At 37.0% G+C, this 26,976-nt stretch overlaps 1 protein-coding gene across 1 annotated transcript in view; it reads right to left on the bottom strand.

Moving 5' to 3' along the window:
• PARD3B (par-3 family cell polarity regulator beta) overlaps nt 1-26,976 on the bottom strand; it is a 1,123,121-nt gene that overhangs the window by 223,995 nt on the left and 872,150 nt on the right. The window contains exon 19 of the mRNA XM_017536909.2: nt 19,426-19,536. Within this exon, the coding sequence (XP_017392398.1) occupies nt 19,426-19,536 (111 nt within the window). The remainder of the gene's footprint in view (nt 1-19,425; nt 19,537-26,976) is intronic.

Raw genomic sequence — 26,976 nt, 5'->3', positions numbered from 1 at the left:
AACGGAAAAGCAAGGTGATGTGGGGAGCAGACAGCCTGGGATAGAAACTGAGCTCTGCCACTTTCTAATTTTGTACCATGGACAAATTATTTAACCTTTCTGTTACCTGTATATGAGAGATATAATAGTACCTACCCCACAGGAAGAAGGCTAAATGACTTAATACCACAAAAGCTACTAGAAGAGTGTGGCTGGAACATAAATAACAATTGTTAGGAATAACAGTAACAGTCATCCACACTTGAGACAGGAGAGATGTGAGAGCAAAGAGATACTTATGCAGTCTTCACATGCACACACCACTAGTAGCTCTTGAAAAACATAAACACAGCTTCTTTTAACTCCTCAATTCCACCTGGAACCCTAGACAGAGAGTAGAGACTTTTAATCAATGCTATATAACCTGGATGGGCCAGAATGCTCAGAAGAACAGGTGTGTTACGGTTAATTGAATTTTCTGCTTGATCGAGAGTAAAGCAGCAAATGCTTTTGGTTTGAACCTGTTGGCTGCAAACCTTTCGAAAATATACTAATCCTTTAATTTGCTCTACATTAACTGAACAGATTTTTCTTTTTTTTTTTTTGTAGAGGGAGGGACATCACTTGAAGACCACCCTTCTCTGCTGCAGTTTTCATCCTGTAACCCTTGACATACTGAGGAAGTACAATGAAGTAATATTAGCTGTGACCTGACCTCATTCATTGAATCCACATTCCTGAAAGTTCACCATGTGCCTGGCACTTGGAAGTGTTTCTTATTTCTTCCTGATTCTCCCCTTTCCCCATTTCCCTCCTGACTAGCGGAGTGTTCAGAAGAGAATGCAGATTAATGAAGTTTTGGGATAATCACTAACCTGAGAAGTTTAAAGTGTAAGTAACTTGTATGTAAATGGAATTTACTCTTTCTGGCTGTCTGGCGTCTGCTGTATCTATGTCAATAGATGGGGGAAAACTGGCCTTTGGTCACCCTAGTTGGCTTCTTTAGGTTTTCAAAACTGTAACATAAATTCAATTTGCTCCACCTTTTTTTATTATGGTGCTTGTATTAGTCTGTTTTCACACTGCAGATAATGAAATACCCAAGATTGAGAGATTTATAAAGAAAAAGAGGTTTAATGGACTCGCAGTTTTACATGGCTGGGGAAGGGGTCTCGATAAAGTTCTTCTTTATAAGGAGAACTTACAAAACCATCAGATCTTATGAAACTTATTCACTATCATGAGAACAGCATGGGAAAGATCTGCCCTCATGACTCAAATATCTCCCACTGGGTCCCTCCCATGACCCATGGGAATTGTGAGAGCTACAATTCAAGATGAGGTTGCGGGGCGGGGGACACAGCCAAACCCTATCAGTACTATATTACTCTCTCTCTCCATATATATATAGAGAGAGTAGTATAGTACTATATACAAACGGATAGTTTGTAAGCCGCTTATAAGTATAGAAATATTATGGCCAAATATTCTGGGCTACTAAGATTGTAGTTTATAACTTAAAATATTTAAATAAATTTTGTATGTATCTGCAGAATAGATCTTCAGTAATATAAATTTATGATCCAAAGTTATCTGCCTGACTTAATTGCTATTTTCCCAGAAAGTTTTGCCCTAAACTTTTCAACTGTATCCTGTCAGCTTTGGAGAAAGAAACTATAACAGAAAACACAGTCATTGTTTGGAAAATCCCTTAGACTTTAAATGAAAATTTTCCCTGAGTCTTAAATTTCTCTCTAGTTAGCAGCAAAAATATCATGTATTATTGATGGGATTAAGAATTTAAATGTTTAAAAGTCGCTTTTAATTTGCTGCACAGTTAAATTGTACTTCATAATTGAATCTAATGATTTCATTGCAAGTGTCTGGAAATACTGGGTGACAAAGAGGGTCTGTTCTATTGTCCCAGCTACAACATTATTTTCTCATGGCTGCCTTCTCTGTGATCATACAGCATTTTAAAACCCTCTTTCAGCATTTATCACAGTTAGCCTTATTATAATTAGTTGTGTATTGGTGTCGCTGCTGTCTCTGAATCATGAACTTGTTGCAGGCAGGGACTAGATTGTGTTTTACACATCTTGCCATTTCCCTCATGTGCCTAGATGCTCAATTAATATTTGCTGAATTATTGAAGAGTTCAGGCCAAAAATAATTAAAAAGTCAAAAGTGAATCATAACAGAAGGTATCTACCAAATCCTCTAAGTGGAAAAATTTCATATAACTTCAATTTAACCTCAGATTCAAAGGCGTGACAGCGCATCTCAAGGAAAAAGGTCCAGGGACCTAAAATAGATTACGTTAGTTCTCCAGATGATCAAAAGTACTAAAATTCATCAAAATACACATCTTTCTTATAAGGTTTTAGGCCTGAAATTGGGAACTATTCCACTGAAGTGACCAAGTTAAAGTGACCTTTCATATGAGAAAATGTGAAAAATGAGGAACGAAGTAAAGACACAAGAGAAAACAAGATGATATAGATTAACAACAGTTTATCCAAGGAGTGCTGCCTATTAGGAAAACTCATGCTTGTTAGATTTTCAAGGGCACACAAAGTGGGTGGGACACAATACAGGCCTCCACTGGGGGTTCCCAGAGAAGGCCAGCTTCCAGAGGAGGCCCCGTCTGCAGGGTGCCTCCAGCTGCTAAATGCAGAGCAGTTTCAGAAACATTTCTGTGCCTCAATGAAAGGTAAATGAGGCTGGATTGATCTTGCAAGGAATGCTCCAACCTGTGGAGATCAGGCTAGGGGCTATGAGGAAGAGATACAAAGAGAGGCATCCAACAAACTATGGAGAGACTATGCCTATGCCACTTTTTGAATATGGAGATGACAAGTCTGCTCGACCCTCTGGTGACCTCTCAGGTATTCCTCCTGAAAATAAAGGTTCATTGTTCCCTTAGCTTGAAGGCCTTGAAGGTCCAACAGAATCTATTTTTAGATGTTTACCTGGGGTTTGAGGTATAGTTTTGGGCTCCTTGTAAGAAGTGCAGATTGTTTCAAGATGAAGAAACCTTATTTCTCCTTATAAAAAATTAATCCTGAGTCCTTAGCATCTATTACAGTACTTGTACCACAGTGGGTACTTATGTGATTATTTTTAATGCATCAATCATCCATAAAGGGGCATAATTTATATGATATCAGCCTTATTAGCATGTTGCCTTAACTCTTTGAGCCAGCTAGCTGTATTCTTTTCAGAAAATTAACAAATCCAATTTTGTGCATGCTGCTCACTTGCAGGCCCAGGGCTCAACACATTTTCAGGGATAAGGAAGTAAGCGAGAAGGAGTGGTGCCTTCCCTGCAGGTGTTCCAGTCCCCTTACCCCAACATTTTTCTTGATTGCTTTTCAACATCTCCCTGTTTCTCCAAGAACCTAATTCTATTCATCGGTATCCTTTTATACAGCATGAAAACAGGTAGTACGTAATCATTCATTTAAACTAAAATATGACTTTTCCAGTTCATCGAGGAATGGTTATTTTCCAGTTCATCAAGGAATGGCTCACAGGGGATGTAGTAAGTAGGGTATTACCAGACACCGTTAAGCCTATATGCATATTATCTATCTATGTAACTATGTCACACACAAAGACACACACATGCAGGCACACTCATGGTGAGAGCATTAAAGTTATTCTCACAAACAAGAATACTTTCAGACAGCTAAGCTTTCTTCATACCAGAAGCATGCCCTCAGGATGTCACAAAGTAATAAAATAAATCCCCTACTCCTTAGCTAGTCTATGCTTGAAACTGTTTCTCATATTCCTTCAGATGAAAAAAATGCCTTTCTTATATCATCTGATTATAAGGCAATGTAAAAATGAACGTGTAAATAGAATCATAAACATGTCTACATACTTTCATATGTTTTCAAATGCCCTAGAAAAGTTGTAAAAACATACTACATATTTTGGGTTTAATCTGTGATATTTGGAGATCTTCCTCAAATTTCCTGTGTCAATTGGCATGATTTTAGTAAAATGTGTTTCTCCTGCTTAGAAGCAAAATCTTTCAGTATATCTTTGAGAACTTAAATTCCCATGTTGGTTCACACATCATATTAGTTTATTATGTCACAATTTTAAAACATTTCTTTGAACTGAGGCAGAGTCAAGCTTATGTGACCAAGAGCAATACAGTATGGACCAAGGTAATTGATATCCGTAGATGTTTATTTCAAATTGATCAATAAGACTGCACAACTAGCTTCAGTAGAGTGTGCTTATACCTCTGAATATTTTTCATTTGATGGTATGAATTTGTCACTGATGATATTAGGTATCCATTTTTACCTTAAGTCATATACACACTTGAGGCAGGGAATATTTTAGAATAACGTCAGTTTTCTTGGCATTGAATTTTTGTTTGCTGGTGAGATGAGTTATGCTTCCTTAAGAATTAAGTGCCCATTTCTTAACAGTTTGTGAAATGTTCTGGTTTCATTTAATACCTTTCTCTGTAGGGTTTTACTTCTCTGTCCATCCTTTGAAATAATTGGTGAGGTAAATCTATAATCACTGGGAATAGAATTGATCATCAAAACTAGGGAAATTATTATGCCAAGTTTTAAGTTGCTGTGTGAAAATATTCTATATAGGAACATATTCAATTTGGGTTTAATATTGTCAAAAGCAGTGAACTGTAATATTGAAGCATTTTGTTAATGCTATGATCTTGTTTTTCCAAAGTGGAATATTTAATGGTCGTTGCAGATTTTTTCAATATGCATTCATTTATGTAACCATTACAAAATGCAGCTCTGAAATTTGAAAGTCCAACTAGCAAATTATCCTTTTTTGACTTTCTTATTACATCCACTATAACCAGATTAAAAACATATGAATTACACCATACATTATCTTGACTCAGTGTTTTTTTTTTTTTTTAAAACAAAGTCAACCCACTAAAATTTCCTTTGATGCTCATTCAGCTAAAATCTTACACTTTTTTTTTTTGCAAAGGTGCATTATTTGATCTGAAAATATCTTTAAGTGCCCAGAATATATATATATTTATCACTTGAAACTTTTTCTGGCAATCAAAGCCTCTATTAGAGACTGTGAAACATTTTAGGATTATTGAGCAAATATCAATTATGTGTATGTTCTCAGTGTCAATCTGGATTGGAAATGTGCCATCTTTTACATCTTCGCTAATAGAATTTTTAATTAGCTGTTGATGCTGTCAATAATAGGGTCCACTATTATTTCAAAAAATGATTAGTCTAAGCAATTCCTCATCTACTCATTTGTTCTTTACTTTTAAGAACTGGTGCATACTATTATAATCAAGGTAATTTCTTTTTCTTTGAGACAGTTTCACTCATGTTGCTCAAGGTATAGTGCAATGGTGTGATCTTGGCTCACTGCAACCTTCACCTCCCAGGTTCCAGCGATTCTCCTGCCTCAGCCTCCCGAGTAGCTGGGATTACGGGCATGTGGCACCGCGCCCAGCTAATTTATAATCAAGGTAATTCTCAAGGAGGCCATTATATTATACTTTCAAAAAGAAGCATGTTTGACAAGATATTTTAATAGTTAGAAATGTTGTCTACTGCTTATTAAAATGTTGTCAGTTTTTGAAATTAAGCAACTTACTCAAAATTTAATAGTGTTTTATACTTTTAAGTCAACCAGGACTTTATTGAATACCTTCTCTTTACAGATATGTAAGAAAATGAAACGAGTTACAATCTATGCTTCAGGAAAATTAGGACTTAGACATGAAGAAAACACATGCAATTGTAGGAGAGTATATATTAGAAATATTTGGTAAGATAAAGGTTCTAATGGAATTGTGATGTGGACTCCTCATCATGGACTTGGAGAGTTTAGTCCTATTGCCTCCTTGAGAGAATAGCCCTATGGCATCTGAATATCACAAATGGCTGTTGCCATTTTTCATGATCCTCCATTTACATTAGTTGTTTATGCCTTCCCCCTGAAATACAATCAGCACCATGAATTCTGACTGAATTGACTCAAAATATGGCACAAAAATATCCTCATGTGACAAAGAATAAGCCAAGGACAGTGTGTCTCATCCATACAACCAAATTCCATTTTCCCTAAAAAGGCGATTCTTCCATTTTAAAAGGTTAAAACAAATGGTACTTAAAAATAATTTCATCTGATTAAATTTAAGTCAATGAAGGAGGATGGGGACACAAGCCCAAACAACAACAAAACAACCACTCTCTGGGCCCATAGCATTTTCATTTCCTTGTGAAGTGGATGAAATTTCATTCACTTTAAGGGTGTGTCTCTCAGGATCTGGTTCAGTGACAGGGAAACAAGTGTTGATAGTCCTGACAGACTGGCCACTATGCTTCAGTGATCCATTTCCACTGTCCTCCTGCCAGTTACAAATGACCTCATAATTCTTGACACCATTTCATAGCCCAGGGAAAGTCTTATTTATATCTCTAAACACTATAGCTCTGTCGACCACTGATTTAGTCCATTCTGCCTCTTAGTTCCATTGTGGCAATTATTCAAAAATAAAATTAAAATCAGTATGGTTTTATAGTTGTTCATACATTCATTCATTCATTCATCCATCCATTATTCAGCAACTTCTTATTGAGTGCCTATTCTGTGAAACACAATATATTAGATACTGAGAGAAAAAGAAAAATGCTTACGATATCATCCTCACGCCAAGGAAATGGCATGGTAGTAAAGAAGCGGGTGTTGAACAATGAGAACACATGGACGCAGGGAGGGGAGCACTACACACTGGGGTCAGTTGGGGGGTCAGGGGAGGGACGGTGGGGGGTGGGAAGCTGGGGAGAGATAGCAAGGGGAGAAATGCCAGAAGTAGGTGATGGGGAGGAAGGCAGCAAATCACACTGCCACGTGTGTTCCTATGCAACAATTTTGCATGTTCTTCACATGTACCCCAAAACCTAAAAAGCAATAAAATAAATAAATGGGGAAAAAAAAATAAATAATTAAATTAAAAAAAAGAAGAGAAGGCATGTTTGTAAATTACAAATATACACAATTCAGTGAAGAAAAATGACAACAATAATAATTACAAAGTGTGTCTATTATATGCCAAGCACAGTTCAAGGTGCTTTAAGTATTTCATGTTATGTAAATTTTATAAGAACTCTGAAGGCTAGATATTTTTATCACTTTTTTTCCTTCAAATGATCAAGATTAGAAAGTTTTCTCAAAACATGCACCATCACATAGCTAGTACAGGGAAGAGGCAGGCTTCGAACTCAACAGTTTGATATTCATGTACATTCTCTTTCAAAGAAAGACTAATAAAAATAGTAAGTTCACCATTTATTAGCTATCCCCATGCCTGGCACTATACTGAATGCTTCACTTCAGAGTCTCATTTAATCCTCACAACATTACTATGATGGTTATATATACATTTTGTAGGTAAAGAAACTGAAAATTACCGCAATCAAGCAACTTGATCCTGGATATATAATGGAAGAATTATCTTCCAACTTAGGTAGTTTGAGGAAGTATAATGGAGAAAGCAAGGGTTCACTGAATTTCCATTCATTTGGACCAACCCAGACAGGAGAAGGGTATTCTAGACAGGAGAAATGATATTAGAAATGGCCCAGTGATTGGAAAGTGGTAATCTCAAAAAGTACGAACATTCCAGATTGGCTGAGCATAGGGGCCATATTGGTCAGGAGCAGAAATTATGATTAGAAAGGTTACAGTCCGATACGTTAGGCCAAGGAGTTTAGACTGTATGCACTAGGCAATAGACAGTCACTGAAAGTTTGAGAGAGAGGAATGACTTTGATCAAAGCAATTATCACTGATCCGTTCATCTCCAACCTGTCATAATTTAATAATCTCTGCTTTAAGAAATCATAATTCAGAAATTATCTATGTGTCTCCAAGAACATGAATACTAATATCTTCCATCTAAACAGCTCATTGTTGTTACTGTTGTTTAATACAGTTGAGGGGACTTTTCCATGACCTCTTGGAGAAGCAGACTTCTATGCTATAGCCCAAATCACTTCAGCCTCTCTAACTCTCAATATGAGATGCTGACAAAGGACACAAAGCAGAAAGAGGCAGGAGTTTGTGCCTGGGAAAGGGGTCAGGTTCCTTGGGACAGCAACCAATTCCCTTCAGATGCACTGTAAGGTCATTAAGTCATTACACTTCAAGGTCAAGGTAGGTAGTTGGGAAAGAGTGGAACAGGAAGAAAAGGACATTTAATTCCATTTCCTCCAGCGACTCAGTTCCAAATATTAGTGGGTTGGAGTTTCCACCCCCTTAATGTAATACATAGAAGAGAAAATGCAAATTTGAGAATTTTGTGAATTTAATAACTGTGGTTACAAGTGTTTTCTGCAGTCACATGCCCTGTGGACTTGGAGAGGCTGGCAGTCACCCACCCCATTTCTGTCCCTTCTCCCTGAATGTGTTTCCAGGGCTGCCAAGAACTGGCTGCAGCCAGCACCCCCCCCCCCACTACTGTGCTGCCATCTCATGCCAAGCTCACTATGCTTGAGGAGCAATTTCCAACCAGTGATCAATAAAAAATGAGGAGAAGCTTCTTGAATGGAAGTATCTGGCATGACTCCCAGCTGGGCAGAGTCTGCGCTCAACTTGGCCTCCTTTGTCATAACAGAATCCAATTCAGCAACTTTCACAGATGGTGTGTCTCAGAGCATCCTAGGCTCCCAAAGGCTACTACTGCATAGGTTATCTGGGATTTTAATTCCCAAAGATGGTCACAAAATAACACTGAGCACTGAGACTGAACCGGTGCATGCTTCGTAAATATTACTTTTAATTTTCACGACAATCTGAAAGACAGATTTCTCATTTAACACGTGAGGCTTGAAGTGGTTAAGTTTGTTCATGCAGAGTCATCTTTAACCCACTCCTGGGTCTCGTAGTCTTTCCACTTGGCCATGCAGCTTTCTGGGTCCATCACCTTGAATAGTTGGTCCCAAACATGGCTATAAATACAATCACTTGAAAAATACTTTCAAAATACGTATTCTTAGGTTCAACTACAGAATTACTAAATATCTGTAGTATATTTCTATTAGGTCCATATATTTAAAATACAGTTTTTCAACTTTGGTACAAGTCACATCTTGAGTCAGATAATTACTTGTTACAGGGTGCTGTCCTATGCAGTATAGGACGCTGACATAGGACATGCTTGTGCTCTCCCTACTAGATTCCAGTAGCACCTCCCCCCTAGTGCAGCAACCAAAAATGTTCTCAGACATTGTCAAATACCCACTGGGTTGAGAATCACCCTAAGTTGAGAATCACTGATGTAAAAAGCTGCCCAGGAAATGCAGACAAAGCATATTCAAAGTTTGGAGTTTGTAAATCACAGGCCTAGGTTAGTATTTCTGTGAAGGAGATGGGGCTGGTGGAGGCTAGTTGGGGATGGGGTGGGGGGAGAAGATTCCAGAAGACAATAGATTGAACATCCTTTCAAATCATAGAGCTTGCCAACCTATGTGAACATTAACTAACCTTGGCCGGTCATGAAAGCGTCCCAAAGCAGGATATAACAAATGTTCCAATAAGGAAAGAAGATGAGAGACCACACATTTTTTTTCAATATTTGATTTATAGAAGTTTGGTATATCCACAGTTTTCAGAGCACTTTCAGCAAATTAAATTTACTAGTACTTTATCCAGCCCCAAACCAGCCCCCAGAAAATATTCTGGGTTCACTAAACTTTTATTTATGCAATTGTTTTTTCTTCTAAGTAACTTAGAAGTTAAAAAGCATTTTATCCAAGCAAAATGTAGAAAAGTGGGGCCTTTAAGTATGATTATTACCATTTTACTTCATGGTACTAAAATGAGAAACTATTAGAATAAATCCTTAAAAGTGGCTTATCCAATGCCAGGAAAACAAATAAAAAAGTGGAAATGCTCATTCCTAAATTCTAGTCACCAAATGGCCTCCACCTACTTACAGTTCCCCAAAGCTTTCACAGAAATTGCTCTTCTCAAAATCTGCCATTGCTGTATTTAATCCCCATCAAAGCAAATTTATCTATATAGGTTGAGCATCCCAAATCTGAAAATCCAAAATTTGAAACTTTTTGAGGGTTGCCATGACACTCAATGGAAATGCTCATTCGAATGTTTCTGATTTTGGATTTTCAGATTAGGAATGCTCAACTGGCAAACATAATGCAAACATGCCAAAATAAAAAAAAATCGAAGTCTGAAACACTTCTGGTTCCAAGCATTTTGGATAAGGGATGTTCAACCTATATCTCCAAGATACAGCTCTGGTATATCTGGCATAAAATCCAGTGAATTACAAAAGACTGTGGATTGTATTAAATACCTGTTTATTTGTTTAATATGTTTATATTACAACCAAATATCCTGAATCAGCAAAATTTAAAATTTCTTTCCACATTTTTATCAGGTCAGATACTCTAAACATTTCTGTGGAATCATTCCAGGTAATTCAGTATAATTCCTTTTCAGAATGTAATCTAACAACCCTACAACTACATACAATAAAGTAATACATCACTTCAGGGTCCATGAATTCTTTAAAAATATTTAAAATTATTTAAAACAATTTGTAAAGAGCCAGTGTACTTTATAGAAGTTTGCCTAAATGGCTGTTGGAAAGGATGCCAGTCAAGTGATTCATTTTATGTATTAATCCAGCTCGGCTGACAAGCAGTTGCTAATACAGCACTTCTAACATTGATTCAAGTTCCATAAAAGGATTTTGGCTCATAAAAAATGCTGGCATGGCATTAGGATGTAGGTGTTTCCATCTCTGGTCTATAGAAATACAGTGGTGTGCCAAGTTTTGTTGGTGACTGCAAGGATTTCTGAGAACATAGGTGTTACAGAGATCAAATAAATGTATAGATATTAAAGCTACCTTCATCCCCGACTGTGTCTCAATCTCTCACTCCACTAAATCAGAGGCAAATTTTGAAAAATGGCCCCCAAAGAAAGAGTGCTGGGGGTGTATGGCCACTATGCTGTTGTGTTTGTGTTCTTTCTCTCGCTCTGTTTTTAATTCTCATTCTAGGAAAGATGGCTATTCTTACCTTAACACAAGCATCAGTAGAAATCACTGGGATACAGAAAGATCTCTTTTCATTCACTGAGTTAGTTAGTACTATGAAAAACAGAAATCTGATAGCTTCTTTCTGTCAGCATGAAATGAGAACATGACCTTGTCCTGAGAAACACCATCTAGTAAGATTTTTCATAACTTCCATGCAGTGATGATCTAATAAGAATCTAAAAGTAATTAACTGGATCTTTTTTAGCCAACCAAAGCCTTATTAAAATACACATTTTTATCAGTATTCTAAGGGAGCTATAAATTGGGGCATTTTGAAAAACTGGGATCTAATCCAGTCCATGATCTGATCAGGGTTCAGTAGTAATAATAAATTGGGACTATTAAAACTGGGAATCATTCCAACATTTTATTTTACCCAAACCACAGGACCTAGAAAATTCCACTGCAAAAGATAGGAATATTCAGTGACGAGTAAAACCATGCTGAATTAATCATGTCTATGTAATCATGCCAAAACAGGGGTGTTTTCAACAGTTTAAATAGTGCCAAAGTTATTAAGTTCAGTAAATTATTAATTATTGAGATTGCTTGGCAAATTAAAGAAATCAACCTTCTGGTTTCTTTAATATATCTTTTTTGGAGTAGACAATAATGATAAAATCCTATAAATTCACTTGTTGCTATATATATTTAGGAGTGTTATATGTATATAGATTACAACCAAAATATAAATTCCAGAATGTAATACTTTCCTTTTCCTTCTTCGACTCTAATAAGCATCTTCATTTTTCAATATGAAGAAATGTTGGATAAACTCTAGTCTTATTCTGGTTTTCATTTCAATTTCCAGTAACATAAAAATCCTCCATAATTAAATAAAATGCTGAGAGGTTGGGAATAGATTTTCACCCACTTGAATTCTCAAACTATAAATGGTTTCTGAATGTTTTTATATCTCTAAGATGCATTTCGTTTATGTGGGGAACTTGCAGCTGCATAATTAAATCTTGGTTTGCCAAATATCAAAAACACATGTATTGATTTAAACTAAAGGGAACAGGCCACAAGCAGCTCGGCTGATAAGGCAAGGGAGAAGTCTCTGCAGTTCTTGGAAGGCTTCCCAAAAGGAAAGAAAACTAAGAACCTTGAATTCAGACACTGAAACCGATTAACTTTCCTAAATCTTAGCTTCACTCTCACTTAGACATTCCGTTCAGGCTAGTTGTTGAAAACAAGAGCCATATGTTTTCATATTTCTCAGTGCTGAAGCTGAAGAGTTTGGCTCTTTTTTTTTTTTCCTTCCATCTCCTCATGTATGCTTCTAAGATTCTAGTAAGATCTACAAAAGCACTGTTTAATTAATACAACAAACGAGCTTCCTGCAAAATAAACTCTGATATGGCATAAGAGTAACAGAAGATTTTGGAGTATATAACTCACATTATTAAAAATTTTTTCTTTGTAATTTTAGTAGAAAACTTCATTTATTGAAGTTTTATTTCAGGGTCAGTAATATGGGACTTTAATGGAGGACAGTCTTTGGTGTCAGCGGAGATATTTTTCCCAGGATAAATTAATGATGAGGAAGGGGACATATTTTTCTTTTAACCAATCTCCACTGGATCTTTGAGACAGTATTAAGAATACAAGTATTTAGTTGGTATTTTACAGCTCAAGATTCTGATTAACTTCATACTTTGCAAAAGTTTACAAACTTAGGTCTTGGAATTAAAGAACAACAATATATACTTACTGACATATTAAGACAATCTGTTGCTTTCACCTCATGATGCTAATTTATGCAATCTAAACGTGTGAAAAATGCTAATTTAATTTAGTTTGAAAAAATACTGGGAGAATTCATCTTTGAATATAATATTCAGTTCATATCTCTAGCAATGAGTATGGGCCTTTGGAGCTAATCTTTTATTATGGCTAACTTAACTGAAGCATGAACAAAACGATGAGTTTATTTAATGCAGGGCTCCATTGCATTAAACAAACCGGAAGGGGACACATCTTAAGCTCAGAAATCTCTTACATGAGATTAAGAAAATCCTCCCACACAATCTTAAGAAAGAAACTTGGGCATATACACTCAGGTAAGAATGGTATATGCCCTACCATAAACCAATGCCATGGTAAATTCAAGAAAGATTGCTCTAGAAAATTAAAAGTAAATGCTTCCCTACTTAAGATATTTAGATATTTCTCATACTAGAGTATCTGGAAAGAACCCTAGAGATCATCTAAGGACAAAGTAGCATTAAAGATACACAAGAAGATGTTAGGTGCTATGTTGGCTTAATGTACTTAATTACATAAGCTAACTTACACAGCTGTGTATTTTTATAATATTTTATTTATTTGATAAATATAATTAAGACAATAAAGGAAATAGATCAGCAACTGAAATTTATAAAACTCTGATCTAGTCCAATATTTACATGATGAACTAATGCTTTCTAAATGTAGTCATTTCATTAGCTTCTCATTCAACAGTTCTAGTGTCAACAAACTCACTGCCTCACACTGCAGTCTAATTTTAAGGACTTTTCCCTTCCATTAAGCTGAAGACTACCTCTCTTAAAATAATGCTCCATTAGTATCTTCAAGAGACTGGCCGGGCGCAGTGGCTCACGCCTGTAATCCCAGCACTTTGGGAGGCCGAGGTGGGCGGATCATGATGTCAAGAGATTGAGACCATCCCGGCCAATATGGTGAAACCCCATCTCCACTAAAAGTGCAAAAAAATTAGCTGGGTGTGGTGGTACACGCTTTAGTCCCAGTTACTCAGGAAGCAGAGGCAGGAAGATCACTTGAACCTAGGAGGCAGAGGTTGCAGTGAGCTGAGATCACGCCATTGCACTCCAGCCTGGTGACAGAGTGAGACTTCATCCCAAAAATGGAGAGACAAATATATAAATAAGAAGATAAAATAAATAAGAAAATATTAAAGTAAATAATTTGTTTTCAATAAAATAAATGAATGGATGAATAAGCAAATAGACTGACAGTGTAGAATGGAATAAAATGGATGCAATAAAACAGATCTATTCTCTCTCCTATGTGACAGTTCTTCAAGCATGAGAAATCCACAAAGTCTTGACTCTAGAAGTTATGTATTCTCAGGTCTTTCAACATTTTTAATAAGACTTGGATTTAGTACCCCCATTCTCTGCGTGAAAGAGAGGCATAGGATACTCCAGGTGTGATCTGAGCAGTGTAAAATTAAAATTATAGTTGCTTCCTTTATTCTGTACATGAACTTCCAGTAATGTAGCTTAGGACCAGATTAAGTTTTTGGCAGGCATATCCACATGTTGACTCATGCTAAACTTATGCTCAACTAAAACCATCAGGCAAATTGTTCATATATTTGGTATTAAATCAAACCTTCCACATCCTGTGTATGTGTAGTTCATTTTTGGACCTAAATTCAAGACTTTACATTTGTTTCTATTAACTTTCTTTATGTTTAACTCAGTCCATTGTTCCTCATGATTCTATCATCGGACATATTATCAACCCCTGAAGTTTTGTGGCATCCACAATCTGATCAACAGGTCACCATCACTAATGCCAGTGCTCTGCAGGCCAAGGTTAAAAATAAATTTCAAAGAAAAAAAAATATTCTGCAAGCTTATATTGATGGGATATTCATCAGTAATCTTTGGGTACCATTCTCAAATAGCTAATAGTCTTTCTAGGGTTATGTCCTCTGATCTAGATTTCTCTGCATTGTCCACTGGAAATATGACACAATGCAAGTCTGACGTCTAGTAGGGTACCTTGCTCTTTGTGTAGGCTGGAGACTGTAAAAGGGTTTCTCAAACTCTGTACTATTGACATTTTGGGTTGGATGATTCATGTTGTGGGGGAGGGTGGCTGTCCTGTGCATTATAAGATTTTTAGCTACATTCCTAGCCTCTACCAGTAAAAGGCAATAACTGCCCACCCCTCTTTCCAAGTTATGACAATCAAAAATATCTCCAGACATAGCCAAATGCTCCTTGTGCTAAAATTGCCCCCTCCCATTGAGAACCAGTGTTCTAGACTCTGGATTTCTGCAATCAAATGTAGTAGCCCAACTCATTTTTTATAGCTTTATTGACTTTTTCAATTTGTGGACCTATAAATAAACTATCCATATATAACTCCAAAATGGTTCCAGATCAGGAATTAGATATGTAGATAAATTAAAATGAGATACAAAAATCAGCAAAAAAATAGACAAATGGGGAGAGATAACATAAAACACCAAAATTTAGAATTGAGGTTAGATTACTCCTAGGGTAAACAATTACAAGGAAATTATAACTTCAATAGGAATTACATGATTTAGGAGGTAACTTATAAAGACATTTGTACCTGGATATTCATCCAAGTATTCTTTGGAACAGTGAAAAATGGAAACAGTCTGGGCACGGTGGCTCCCGCCTGTAATCCCAGCACTGGGGAGGCTGAGGTGGGCGGATCACTTGAGCCCAGGAACTCGAGACCGGCCTGTATAACGTAGTGAGAGACCTCGTCTCTATTTAAAAAAAAAAAAAAAGGAAAGAAAAAAAGAGAAAAATTGTAACAGACTAAATGTTTGAAAATGGAAAGTAAATGATTTATTCCATATTGACCTCATAGAATATTAGGCAGTGATCAACATGACATATTTTAAAAACATTAATAACACGGGGAAAATGTTCAACATATAACGCTATGAAAAGAGTAAGATGTTATAGGTGCAGGTTTTGAATATCAAGTGTTCAAAGAACATAGAGTTGTCCCTTGGTATTCATGGGGGATTAGCTAGTTCTAGGACACCCTGTGGATATTAGAATCTGTAAATGCTCAACTCCCTGATATAAAATGGAGTAATATTTGCATATAACTTATGTATATCCTCTCAGATACTTTAAATCATCTCTAGATTACTTATAATACCTATTATAGTGCCTACGCATCACTTCATTTGCATAGATTCAATGTAGTACTTGGCACAGCAATTTAAATTTTGCTTTTGGGAAAATATTTCCAATCTGCGGTTGGTTGAATCCACAGATGTGGAACCCATGGATATAAAGCCAACTGTATAAGCATAGGAAAAAAGATTATAAAATATTAGTAGTGGTTATGGGATTATGGTAGAGTTATATATGGTTTTAATAGTCTTTATACTTTTTATGTTTCCAAAATTTTCTTAATGTACTGATATTGCTTTAGTAAGTTTTGCGTGCATGAGGGATGCTGAGGGCAAGTGATTCCCTTAGCTGAATGAGCACTGGTTAGAGTTTCTAATTTGTTTACAAAAGATTGTACCAGTAAGAAAAGATTTTTCGGGGCAGGCACGGAGGCTCGCCTGTAATCCCAGCATTTTGGGAGGCTGAGGTGGGTGGATCATGAAGTGAAGAGAACGGGACCATCCTGGCCAACATGGTGAAACCCCATCTCTACTAAAAATACAAAATTTAGCCAGGTGTGGTGGCATGCACCTGTAGTATCAGCTATTTGGGAGGCTCAGGCAGGGAAATCGCTTGAACTAGGTAGGCGGAGGTTGCAGTGAGTCGAGATTGTGCCACTGCACTCCAGCCTGGTGACACAGAGAGGCTTCATCTCAAAAACAAAAAACAAACAAAAAAACAGAGAACAGAAAAGAAATTTCAGAGAAGGCACATGAGGAATGAGGACAATATTTGTACATTGTGCCACTCAGTCCTTTTGAGAAAAAAATCCTGTGTACCACTTTTCACTAAATAAGAATTGTTTTATGTTCTAACCAAATTCTGTTCCTCCAAGTCAGTGGTTCTCAGACTTTAGATTGCTGACAAATCACCTTGGGCTTGCATATGAAACACAGATTCCTGGGCTCCAACTCCCAAGTTTCTGATTCTGGGATGGGGTGCAGGAATCTTCATTTTTAACAAGGTCTTCTAATGATTCATTCTGATGCAATTGGTCCCTGGACCACATTTTGAGAAACTCTGCTATAAGAAATCATGTGGTTGAATTTGGAATCTTTTTCTGCCTCTACTTTGGATAACTGTCTCCTGGATATGCACTAAAGATAGCTGTCACAGACCTGCAGCAGTGTGCTGGTAAACTAGGTCTTTGGAAAAACTGTGCTATAAATATACCCACCATAGCCAATTTCAACCTGCCAATGGCTTATCAACCAGCTTACAAAATTCTTGAAGGTTTAACAATTAGTTCCCATAAGCTGGTACAAGCTGGCTCCAGTTCTGTACAGTATATATTTAAGTGCATTAAATATTTTGAAAACAATATATATGAATGTAAATCTATTATGATACCTACGACAGGATGAAATGAGTAAGCAATAGGATGGCTTGAATCACAGCAAAGCAACATATTTCAAATGTATTAGGAGAAAGTACAATAGCTTTTATCACTATTTCTTACTTTATTCTATTTTTTTCATTGACATATCATGAAGAGTGATACACTCACTGAGTTCTTTAAGAGTTGTGAATTGCTTTTCTAAAGATGATGGAGGACTAAGGATCAGGACTCCAGGGTTAGGAGCAATGCCAGATGTTCAGCCTCCACCTCCACCATCCGTGGTTCTTAGCCCCTGAGTTGTTGAAATGCCCTTGGTCATTAATTCTGTAGCACCCAACCATAAAATCAACTCCTCAGCTTCTTCCTCTAGCACATGATTGAGACAATGTTGTCTCTAGGAAACCCCAATCAGATGTGTTTTATGTGTTCATGTGTGGGAAGTGGCCTAAGTAGAAGCTAATAGTGTAGTTCTTTCACTATTTTGACCAGACATATTTTAAGAAAATTGGATCTGAAGCCTATACAGCCAGCTGAAGTGAATTTACAGCTCGGCTTTTAAGAACAAGACTCCCTCAGGCACCTGCCTCCTAAAGGCAAAACCAGAAAGGAAATGAACTCTTGCTTAAAGACAACTCACCTTATTTTATGGGTTATCAATTTCCTAGCTGGCACACAGTTTCCCAGCTCCTAAGAGATTTTTCCCCCGTCCCAAGCAAGTACTGAGCTACAAAAAATGTCAAGTCTGCATTCTAGTGAACAGTTCAGTTTCCTGAAGATGAGCCATGGGATGCAGCCTCAGTAGGAGAAGTTGAGGGAGCAGAAAAGATCTATGATGTAGGCTCCCCACATACAAGTCTTTGCCAATATATGCATTAAAATCTCAGCCTGGATTACATTTTACATTACAGGATTGCTGAATCTTAGCTTATGGTGGAGAATATCTTTCGTGTCTTTGGGGTAGTTCTGTCAGGTGAATAGTCAACAACAATGTAAAACACTTGATTTCCTTTTAACTGCTCCAGTGACCTCAGAACTCAGCTTATCAACCTCTCAAAAATGAGAAAGGACTAAAGAGCTTCTTTTCCTTGCTATTGAAAAAGTCAGACTCTCCATGGGAATAGACTACAAGATAGGGGTTAAAGGTTAACAGTAGAGACTCTTAGACCACTCCGTGCTAGAAAACACAATGAATAGATGTGATTTTCTTAGTACATATACTAAAGTAAAATCAAAACAAGAATGGAGTCTTCAGAAACTGTAAGAACTAATGTAACTAATAAGCAAGTGAAAATTTGTATAAATCTGAGTGTACACATGATGAAGTCTGAATCGAATACTTAAAATTATATGCTGGTTTTGTCATAATCTCAGTCTTTCTCCAAGCTTCATTTAGTTGTGAAGGCAAAGAATTTTCAGGAGAAATATGAATATTCAATTACATGTTTGAAAATCAGACATTTACACATCCGCTTGCCAGAGTTAACACCAAAGATATGTGAAGGACCTCTTGTCCAAATGGAACATTAAGCTCCTCAAACAGGAGAATCCAGCTCTCACAAACCGGCATTATTCCAGCAAATGAAGCTGGCCCTTTAACAGATGGGCAACATACTCTTGAGCTTGCTGATAGCCTAATAAGAGACAGTGTCTTTTTAAAGAATGAAGGACATGCACTCCTCAAATTACAGGACCTATAAGGATTGCGCAGAATAAAATTAAGAAGGTATACAACAGCTTGACCGAAATTAGGAACAGACTATGGGAACTGGATAGTTCTAAACATCAATATCCACATGACCTTTCTTTGAAAAAATAGAGAAAATATGCATTTTTATGGTCAAAACAGGTGGTAGTGTGTTATGGAATTACAGGCACTGATATAGTAAAAACATGAAGTTATTTCTTCTCAAAACAGAATAAAAATTTCCCAGAGAGGGAAGTAGGTTCTTTTTGTTTCAGATACCTTTCCTTCTGGATCAGTCAACCTCTATACTTCTTAAAATGAAATTTCTCCAGTTGACTATTGCAATATCCAAATTAAACACAGACCAAAGAGTAAAGAAAATGAAGAGCTCAGCACTTCTCACCTTTCACGCTCTTCTTTCATTTTCTCCAGCTCTTCCTCTCTCAGGCCACCATGCTTCAGAGCACCTTTCTGCTCAGCCTTTCCACCCTTATCCTCTTTCTTCTTTCCAAATCTAGTGAACATGAAGGAGAAGAAGGTTGTTAACAATAATCACATTGTTTTTGCGGTAAAGCTAAGATATTTATGGGATGAGCTCATTAAGTTACACTTCTTTATTCTAAGTAAGTCAAGATCATTTGGCATAAAATGGAACTAAAATAAGATAATGAAAGCAGAAAAATAATGCCGTTAGGAAATTTTCCATTTTCTTTCTTCTTCCTTTCTTCTTTTCACTCATATTTATCATGTATCATGCACAATATCATGTGCTTTTACGAAAGTCTGAGAAAGAAACATCAGCTTGTTTTGTGATTCTTCTATTATTCAGGTTGCTTAGAGTTAGGACTTTTTTTATTTTTTATTTTTTTTGAGACGGAGTCTCACCCTGTTATCCAGACTGGGGTGCAGGTGGTGTGATCTTGGTTCACTGAAATCTCTGCCACTGGGGGCTCAAGTGATTCCCCTGCCTCAGCCTCCTGAGTAGCTGGGATTACAAGTGCACACCACCATGCCTGGCTAATTTTTGCATTTTTAGTAAAGACTGGGTTTCACCATGTTGACCAGACTGATCTTGAACTTCTGACCCCAAGTGATCCGCCCACCTTGGCATCCCAAAGTGCTAGGATTACAGAGGTAAGCCACCATGCCCAGCCAGGAATTTCTTTACAATGAGTATGTCAGTTCCTCCTGTGATGAGATACTGATTCCCTTTGTAGGTGTCGATAGAAGGTGGGGAAGGGAAGGGCCAGCCTAAGCACACATAATTGGAAAATTTTCCTTATTATTTAGACAAATATTCAAGACTAATTATAATGACCTATTAATGCAATAGAGAGCAAGAAACTAAAAGATTGTCATTAATATATAAATAAAAGCTGACTAATCTCCTAAGCAGGCTTCCTGAGCCCTAGTGTCAATGGTACTTAAGGATAAACTCCTGGAATTATACAACAGTGCCACAAGAGACCTTATTGAACACCTCATTCAATGCTCTCATGTATGTTTATGTGAGAAGTTAATAGATCAGTACAACACTTAGATAACTTTTGCTCAAAATGTCATTAAATATAGTAATGTTTGGGCAAAATATTCAACACAGTTGGGAGTCAGGGTAGAAATAATGCTTCAGGTGGTTGATGAGGGCAAAAATCTTGCCAAAAGCTTTAGGTATTAGGCTTTTTTTTTTTTTTTTCTTTTTTTCTCATGTCCCATGTGTTTTCTTCTAAATTTGCAGGTTTGGGGATTTTTGAGATAAAAGCAGTGTTGTTTTTGAAGGGTAAAATTAACCTATTTCCCAGCCTACCTTGATCTTTATTACCACACCCTATAAGTTATTTTTGTTTCTGGTAGCTAAAATGGTTCACCTGTCCTGTAGTTCAGCAATATCTCACTATGCTTCCATAACAGTGGAATATGTTGAGTAAGAAAAAAATGTTAGTTGCAAGTAAATTCTGCAAGGTATTTTCTTCTTAGCGAGAACCGCCAATAACAGTCAAATCAAGCAATTCTACAAATATTATAAATGCTTTGATTTAAAGTTCATAATCCTTCACTAAAGTTTCCAATAAGAAGGGGAGAAATAGCTGTGAAATTTATTTTATTAGCCAGAGAAAAGGATTACAAATTGCCTTATTTTGTAAAGTTTAGGTAGGCTCAGGAACAGCATTATAAAATAATCTTTAAAAAACCCCTCAAACTCCCACATTGTTAAGACAAGGAAATTGAGACTCAGAGGAGTTAACTGCTTTCTATTTATTAACACACTGAATTCCTTTTCATTTTGCAATAAAGTAACGTACTTATCAGTAGTGGCAGTAGTGGAGGTGGCGAGAGAGTAAGGGGAAAGACTGGATTTGGTGACTTTCCAAGCCTTTGTTTTCCTTTCTGCAGCAGCCTTTGTGGGGATCATTTCACAGCCACTCTTACTTTCACTGAGATATAGAAGGAGGAGTTGGGGAGGTTTATCTTCCCATTAGCTATTTTTGTGAGAAGAGTCACAAACCCTGAATGCCTAAAATTACTACTTTGCATTCTAGAGTTTCAAATACGCACTGCATTCCAGGCCTCCCATTATCTGTTACCTCAGAAATTTGAGAATTGGCCATTCTGGGCTAGGTGCCTTAAGGAAATTGCTTAGAGGTCAACCTTACTTTATATAAAAGATATTTTCCTAAAAATTTCTGTGCAAACATATGGTTTTAATCAATAAAATCTTATTTTACATGTACCTAGGAAGCCTGTTTAAAGAATCTTATGATGGATCTTTTTTGTAAAGTGGAAAAATCACCTTTCAACATACCCTTTATGTAAATTTAGATGTTCATGAATTATAAGTTTGCTTAAAACACCTGTCCATTTTTCTGTTCATTTTTATAGAGGTCATATGAAACAGACTCATGGATATTCTTTCTTCTCTCCTTACTCTCTTTCTCGCTCTCTTTTTTCTTTCAAAAAATATTTATCAGGTATCTACTAGGTGTCAGAAATTACAAGCAATTGCTTAAGATTAATATGTTGGCATACAAAAACCACACACTATCCTCATGAAATTTACATTCTAACAGAGGAAACAGTTATAAAACAAGTATAGATCTATAATTGTTAGTTGTGATAAGTGCTATGAAAGATGTTAGAAGACACAATAATAGGGAATTGATTGATTGGGAAATGCCTCAGTGAAAAAATAGATTTAAGCTGAGAATATAAGAATGAGAAGGTCCAGGCAAGTGAAGAGCAGGAAAAAAGTCTTGAGGGTGAAGGAAGCAGCAAATGCAAAGGGCATGTGTGGGGAACGCTTGGTGCATTCAAAGCAGTGAAAGAAGGCCAGAAGCTGGGAGATGACAGAGGAAACTCCGCCAGGATGCAGATGGAAAAGCCAACAGGCACAGGCATGAGAGAAGCTTTGATTTAATCTAAGAGTGATGGGAGGTCATTGCTTAGTCATTCAAGGTGCAGAGAAGCTAGGTGAGGAAACCAGGAGACAGAGTTAGTGGAGGAGAAACGGCAGAGGAACCATGTGTTTTGAGTAGGAGTGATACAATGTGATGAATATATATATTTGAAACAGAATCTAGCTCTGTCACCAGGCTGGAGTGCAGTGGCGCAATCTTGGCTCATGACAACCTCTGCCTCCCAGGTTTAAGAGATTCTCCTGCTTCAGCCTCCTGAGTAGCTGGGATTACAGGCATGCACTGCCATATCTAGCTAAGTTTTGTATTTTTAGTAGAGATGGGGTTTCACATGTTGGCCAGGATGGTCTCGATCTCCTGACCATCCTGGCCAACATGTGAAACCCTCCCAAAGTGCTGGGATTACAGGCGTGAACCAGTCACTGTGTCTGGCCGTGATGAATATTTTTAAAAGACCGCCCTGGTGCTGATATAAAAAGCAGCAAGTAAAAGCAGTAACATAATTAAAAACAATAATTTAACTGACTGGGGACTCCTGCAGGAGTGGGTGCAAGATGACAGTGGCTCGGACTAGAGAAGTGTCCACTGAGAAGAGAAAATAGTGATTTGAAAATGGTGAGTCAATGAAGAGGTATCAAAAATTCAATTTAAAACATGATTCTTGTAATATATCTTTGGGAAATTCCAGTAAATGGGTCCAGGCCCAAGTCCTGAGAAACTGTAACACTTAAAGGTCAGAGACGGGAATAGAGGTGGGGATTGGGGAGAAGGGCAGGTAGACAACAAAGAGAGAAATAAAGAGAATGTGGTTGCAAAAGAATTTAAAGAGTGCTGGAAGAAGACGGACAAGGTCAACAGATGGGAATGCTGCTGAGATGCCCAATGAGGTGAGGACTGAAAGGCATTCATTAGATTTGGCAATATAAAGTCATTCATAGCCTTGGCAAGGGTCAGCGGAGTAGTGTGAGCAGAAGTCATGTAGGCATGCTCTGAAGAGTGAATGGTGGGTAACTGTAAGTGTTTATACGACCATTACAGACTGGGTAATGGTTGGCTGGGAGGGATGTAGCTGCAGGTGCAGTCAGTCGAGTACTGAAAAAGGAGGTTTTCAATTTGGCTTACAGCACAGAACGTTTTCGTTGCTGCTAGGAAAAGAGAGTGAGAGGTCAGAGATGGGGGACAGAGAAGAGTAAATTCTTTTCCCTCTTTATTAAGGTAAAATATACATAAAGTACAATTTACAATTTTAGCTATTTTTTGGGGTACACTTCAGTGGCATTAGGCACATTCATATTGAGAAACCATAACACTATTCATGTCCAGAATTTTTCATGATCTCAAATGGAAACTGAGTACCCACCCTACAGTAACTCCCTGCTCCCTCTTTCCTCTGGCGCCTGGTAACTGCTATTTGACTTTCTCTCTCTATGAATTTGACTACTCTAATATGAAATTCATGTAAGTGGAATTAAAGAAAATTTATTCTTTCATGTCTGGCTTAATTCACTTAGAAGAAGGTCCTCAGGACTCATGTATGTTGCAGTACGTGTCAGAATTTCCTTCCCTTTTAAGGCTGAATAATATTCCATTGCACTTTTATAACCATATTTTGTTTACCCACTGATCCACTGATGGAAATTTGGGGTTGTCTCCATCTTTTGGCTCTTGTGAATGAACAATGGCAGAGGAGATGAAAGTTCTTGATAAGGGAAGAGGATAGAGATGGCGTCTTTGGAGAGATTAGCCTCAGATGGAAGGAGACTCAGAAAGAGCAGCAGCCTAGGAGAGGAAACTAGCTTGTTTAAGGAGCTGGTAAAGGGGAAGTAGAGGAATTCCAAGGCAATTAATTTATCAGTGAATGTGGTCCAGCATGTATAAGAAAAATGGTTTCTATCCATAAATGAGATCTTTTAGTAGAATTTAAGAAATCAAAGATCAAATTACACAAGGTAGACAAGAACCTCACAAAGGGTTATAGAAAAACAGCCCCCACAGACCTTCCTAATGTTGTTATATTGCCTAGGTAGGGAGATTGTGAACAGCCATCTGGAAAAGTGGAATTTGATAATGGTTCGTTCATTCATTCATTCATTACTGAGCGGCCAGTACACATCACAACAGCCTATGCAAACAAAATTGACGCATTAACATCAATTGTCAGATAAATATCTAACCCCTCAAATTAAGTCCCTAGAATCCGTTTTCTATATAATAAAGATTTTAATATTATTCTTAGTAGTTTTCTTCCAGTTTTTCAGCAAATATTTTCTTCTGTTTCTATTTCTTTCCTTGGGTTTTCTAAGTAATAGTGACATTCAAATTCCTCCTAGACTCCAATACATACTCTGACGAATGATTCAAATTTACAATATGTATAGCTCGACTTCTAGCATTTTTCCTGTCTACTCTGTCATTTAATTCACTTAAAGTAGCTAAATTCTGTCTATGGACAACCTTTTTCCCACATCACACTGGGCAGTTTATTATTACTATCGACCTTTCTACACCCACTTAGTGCACACACTATACAAAAGTGATCCTGAGCAACGAATGGCCCGTGAGAACTAAAAAGTCAGTCAAGGAAAAAGTTCATTCATTCCTGTTTCAAATATCTGCTATGAAGCCAAAGAGAGCTGAACACTTTGAAACAAAGTCTGTATATCGCCTTCTCCAATCAGGAAATGTCTCTAGGTGTCAATGACGCATTGGGGAAAAAAACTACAAACTCTATTCATCGCTAACATTAAAGTTTGACATCCATGGCACAATGTCACATGTGAAAACCTACAAAATTCACAGTCATAGTATTTTTTGGATTTGGAGAATGGGTTGTCCACTCTGCAACTAGGTGTCTTACAAACTAGGCATGATAATTCCTTACCATTTTATAAATTATACAGTTTGAAATAGCTCAAGCAAAATATGGGGATAGAGAAATTCATAGGCCCTTTACTATTATTTCCATAGTTGATTCTGAAATCCACCCTATAAAAGGTTTCTGTTGTCTGATGTATTCTAAATTGGGTTCTGAATTAGCATATGCATATACTGATGAAATTAACTTCCATGTATTGTAATCTCACATGGTTTTGTGCACTGCAGCTTTTGATTCTCTCTAAAATTTGTGTCACAAAGGTCTTTCCTTGTTTATCTCACATGATTCCATTGTACTTGAGACTTAATGAGTCTGATAAAAATTCAGTGAAAATTGACCAATTAGAATTCCCATACCAATCCCCTTTTGGGGATACCTAAGGGCATTACTCACTTTATGTTAATATTATTGATAGAATAATAAAGAGATTTCTGTTTGTTGCAAATCAATCTCAATTAAGAAGGAAAAATATTCTAATTCTATTTCTGGTCCCTCACACTGCCTTGGCTATGCCTGTAGCTTTTAAGGAGGGAGGCAAAATGCTATAAAACCCAGGATGCTTTTCACAACAGTAGGGCTGTGTTTTAAACTCTAAGCCTATTCCGTGGCATGCAAAAGTAGACAGGGATTTGCCTTGTAGGATGTGTACACAAGTAGAGACTGAGTAAGCTGATGCTTTAATAATGAAAGACAAACTCAATATTAAAAATCTTCCTAATTGATCCTAACTGGGTCAGGCAGTTGAAACCCTGAAATTAAGTTTTCTAATTAAAATTTTAAATTTTGATATGTTGTTTAGACATTTATCTTGGGTATGTTTATACGTTTCCAAGATGATGACAAGCTATATGAAAACAACAAACCTGTTTAATCTCACTGATATCTGTATCTGCTACTTCCTTTAAGGTCAACCTTTTTATCCAGCCAAGCTTTAGCAGCTACTTTTCTCTGGGTTGTCACTCATTCCTAGAATGTGGCTCTGAAATTGGTGGTCATGGCATTTTTTCATTCTGAATCAGGGAATCTTCAGATCTCAAATATGTTGGTGTTTATTTTTAGGATTAAAAAGCAGGGAGGTCTTATAACATTCTATGACTTCTGTCTAAGTGGATAAAACATCTGCTAGGGAGAGCCTTAAGCAGCTCTCTGGCTAAATTCAGCTGCTGGGAATCCTTGAACTAATTTGCTTTCCCCATACTGAAGGGCTAGGAAATGCAGTGGATTTAGAAATATCGGATACATTAAAAATAATTCTAGAGGGTCCAGAAAGTAAAGCAGAACACATTTCACCAATAACCAATATTTTAAAAACCAACCAAACAAAACAGAGAGCCTCTGAAGGGATGATCTGTAAGAACAGTTGAGAGATTTGTTAGACACTGGATATTGCTTTTGCTGAGCATTTTTGTAGCAAATAAAAACTGTGCTCTGAGATTATTAAAGCAGCACTCTGTCAGGAAAAAAAGAGGGAAACTTATGAAAAAGAGGCCAGAAATTAAAATTAAATAAAAATAAGCATGAATGAGTGAGCAAGAAAGATAAAGATACTAATAAGGCATGATTTTCAGATCCACACAGGGACTCTAAAAAGCTTATTAACTGTCACTGAGTTTTAAGTTATTCTACCCCTCTGCTTTCCAGAAGAAGACATACTCTTCAGGAGCGCAGT

Source organism: Cebus imitator, unplaced genomic scaffold (assembly GCF_001604975.1).
Source record: "Cebus imitator isolate Cc_AM_T3 unplaced genomic scaffold, Cebus_imitator-1.0 Scaffold101, whole genome shotgun sequence".
Lineage (NCBI taxonomy): Eukaryota > Metazoa > Chordata > Mammalia > Primates > Cebidae > Cebus > Cebus imitator.
Note: the sequence above shows the minus strand (reverse complement) of the source record. Positions and strands in the feature narration are given on the sequence as shown.